General features: G+C 44.5%; 1 protein-coding gene across 1 annotated transcript in view; it reads right to left on the bottom strand.

Moving 5' to 3' along the window:
- Positions 1-2,500, bottom strand: part of LOC113825918 (uncharacterized) — a 6,634-nt gene that overhangs the window by 128 nt on the left and 4,006 nt on the right. The window contains exons 4-6 of the mRNA XM_070126053.1: positions 2,020-2,500; positions 1,389-1,524; positions 1-683 (exon numbers count right to left, since the gene is read on the bottom strand). The exon at positions 1-683 is cut by the window's left edge and continues 128 nt beyond it; the exon at positions 2,020-2,500 is cut by the window's right edge and continues 1,011 nt beyond it. Of these exons, the coding sequence (XP_069982154.1) occupies positions 664-683; positions 1,389-1,524; positions 2,020-2,500 (637 nt within the window). The 3' untranslated portion in view covers positions 1-663. The remainder of the gene's footprint in view (positions 684-1,388; positions 1,525-2,019) is intronic.

Genomic DNA, 2,500 nt, shown 5'->3' with positions numbered 1-2,500 from the left:
AGATGCACGAGGTCATTTTTATAACAAGATAAAATATCGCAACCATTCAAATATCTATAAACAATAAAAATAAGTTATATAACCGTAGACCGCTATTCAACAAAATAAAAATCACTATATTTTCAAGGCACTGCCCTTTTAAAGTGACACATATGAGTATATACGCACACATGCGTACATACGTGCTTGAGTGTACGGATGTGTGTATGTCTATAACTGTGTGTGTGTGTGTGTGTGTGTGTGTGTGTGTGTGTGTGTGTGTGTGTGTGTGTGTGTGTGTGTTTGTGTGTGTGTGTGTGTGTGTGTGTGTGTGTGTGACTATGCTTGTGTGCTTATGCATACGATAAATAGATAAATACATATCAAATAAAAACAGATACAGATCAATATGTACCAGCATATGTATAATCTGTATCCAAATCTAAACATTTCTCATTATCACTTATCAAAGATACAGAAAAGTTGAAAAAAAGAAAAGAAGTTTGAAAAAGGAAAATAAGGACAGAATCCGACACATGAAACACAGGTAGACAATCCATAATAAAACGTAAAATATCTATCACAAAACAAAATATCTATCAGCTGCTCCCTGTGTCGGACTGAAACCATGCCTCTTCTTTTTCGTCCTTTTCTCCATGCTCAGAACCTGGAGATTATATGTAGTCATCCACACAGAGATTCATCTGAAATGTAGATTTTGCTAAAATTAGGTGATGTTTAAAACGTCTTCATATCATAGTATTCTAATCCTATGGAGTTTATTCCTTAGTTCCTATTTCATATACTGGAAATGGGAGGGAATAAACATTGTTAATGGATATGAAGTATTAGTTCATGTGCGAGAATTGTACAGTTAGCCTATTCTTTTCTTTACAAACATTTATACTGTCCAAGGATACAGACAAACAGACAGAAAGACTGACCGACAAATAGAAAAACAAGCAGACAGTGAGAAAGACAGACAGACAGACACACACACACACACACACACACACACACACACACACACACACACACACACACACACACACACACACACACACACACACACACACATACACACGCACACGCACACGCGCACAAGCACACGCGCACACGCACACGCACACGCACATGCACTCGTCCACGCACACGCACACGCGCACACACACACACACACATCAACACACACACACACATCAACACACACACACATCAACACACACACACACACACACACACACACACACACACACACACACATCAACACACACACACATCAACACACACACACATCAACACACACACACACACACACACACACACACACACACACACACACACACACACACACACACACACACACACACACACACACACACACACACACTCACACACACGCCACTAACCTGCAGGGCGGGAAACACATTCGTCTTTTTCATAGTCGAAGAGTTCGTTTCCGGGGCATCTCTCTAACTCCGCTTTCCACGACCCGTCCTCTTGCAGGCGACACGTGAAATAATAGTCACACAGATCCAGCTCACCCTGTGGAAATAGAGAACACACATGAAATAATAGTCACACAGGTCCAGCTCACCCTATGGAAATAAATAATAGTCATTATAAGAATATTCTAAGGGATTACTCTGATTAAAGGAACTAACAGCCAAAGATTTTTCGATTCATAGAAAAAAGAAAAGAAAATAGATATTTTATGATGAATATCGTTCTCAATCACATCGTCAAACATGGAAAACCAAGAGAGAGAGAGAGAGAGAGAGAGAGAGAGAGAGAGAGAGAGAGAGAGAGAGAGAGAGAGAGAGAGAAGCAGGCAGGCAGGCAGGCAGGCAGGCAGGCAGACAGACAGACAGACAGACACAGAGAGACATACAGAAAGACAGACAGTGACAAGACAGACTATCCCACAGAAACAGAGACAGACGAATCAGAAATACCTCTACATCGAATACGCGACCTGGATATACGACGAGTGGCCTGAAAGCACAAGAGCTCGACTTCAGAATCTGTCCCGGTACTTACGAGGAACTGCCCAGTTGGGGAGCAGAGGGCGAAGGCTTGGCAGTAGCGCTTCGTCGGCCATGGCTTCTCGGGTCTCTGGTTGTCATGGGAACACTTGACGGAAAAATTGTCGATGACTGTAACCGGACGAGGTGTGGTTATGGTGGGTGGGTTAGTGACTGGCGGGAGTGGACTGGGAGTTGTGGTAAATGGGATTGTGGTTGAGGGAGGTGGAAGGGTAGACGGGCTGGCGGTTGTAGGTGGAAGGGTAGACGGGCTTGCGGTTGTAGGTGGAAGGGTAGACGGGGTTGCGGTTGTAGGTGGAAGGGTAGATGGGCTTGCGGTTGTAGGTGGAAGGGTAGATGGGCTGGCGGTTGTAGGTGGAAGGGTAAACGGGGTTGCGGTTGTAGGTGGAAGGGTAGACGGGGTTGCGGTTGTAGGTGGAAGGGTAGACGGGGTTGCGGTTGTAGGTGGAAGGGTAGATGGGCTGGCGGTTGTAGGT

The sequence above is a fragment of the Penaeus vannamei genome, chromosome 1, assembly GCF_042767895.1.
Source record: "Penaeus vannamei isolate JL-2024 chromosome 1, ASM4276789v1, whole genome shotgun sequence".
NCBI classification, from domain to species: Eukaryota; Metazoa; Arthropoda; class Malacostraca; order Decapoda; family Penaeidae; genus Penaeus; species Penaeus vannamei.
Note: the sequence above shows the minus strand (reverse complement) of the source record. Positions and strands in the feature narration are given on the sequence as shown.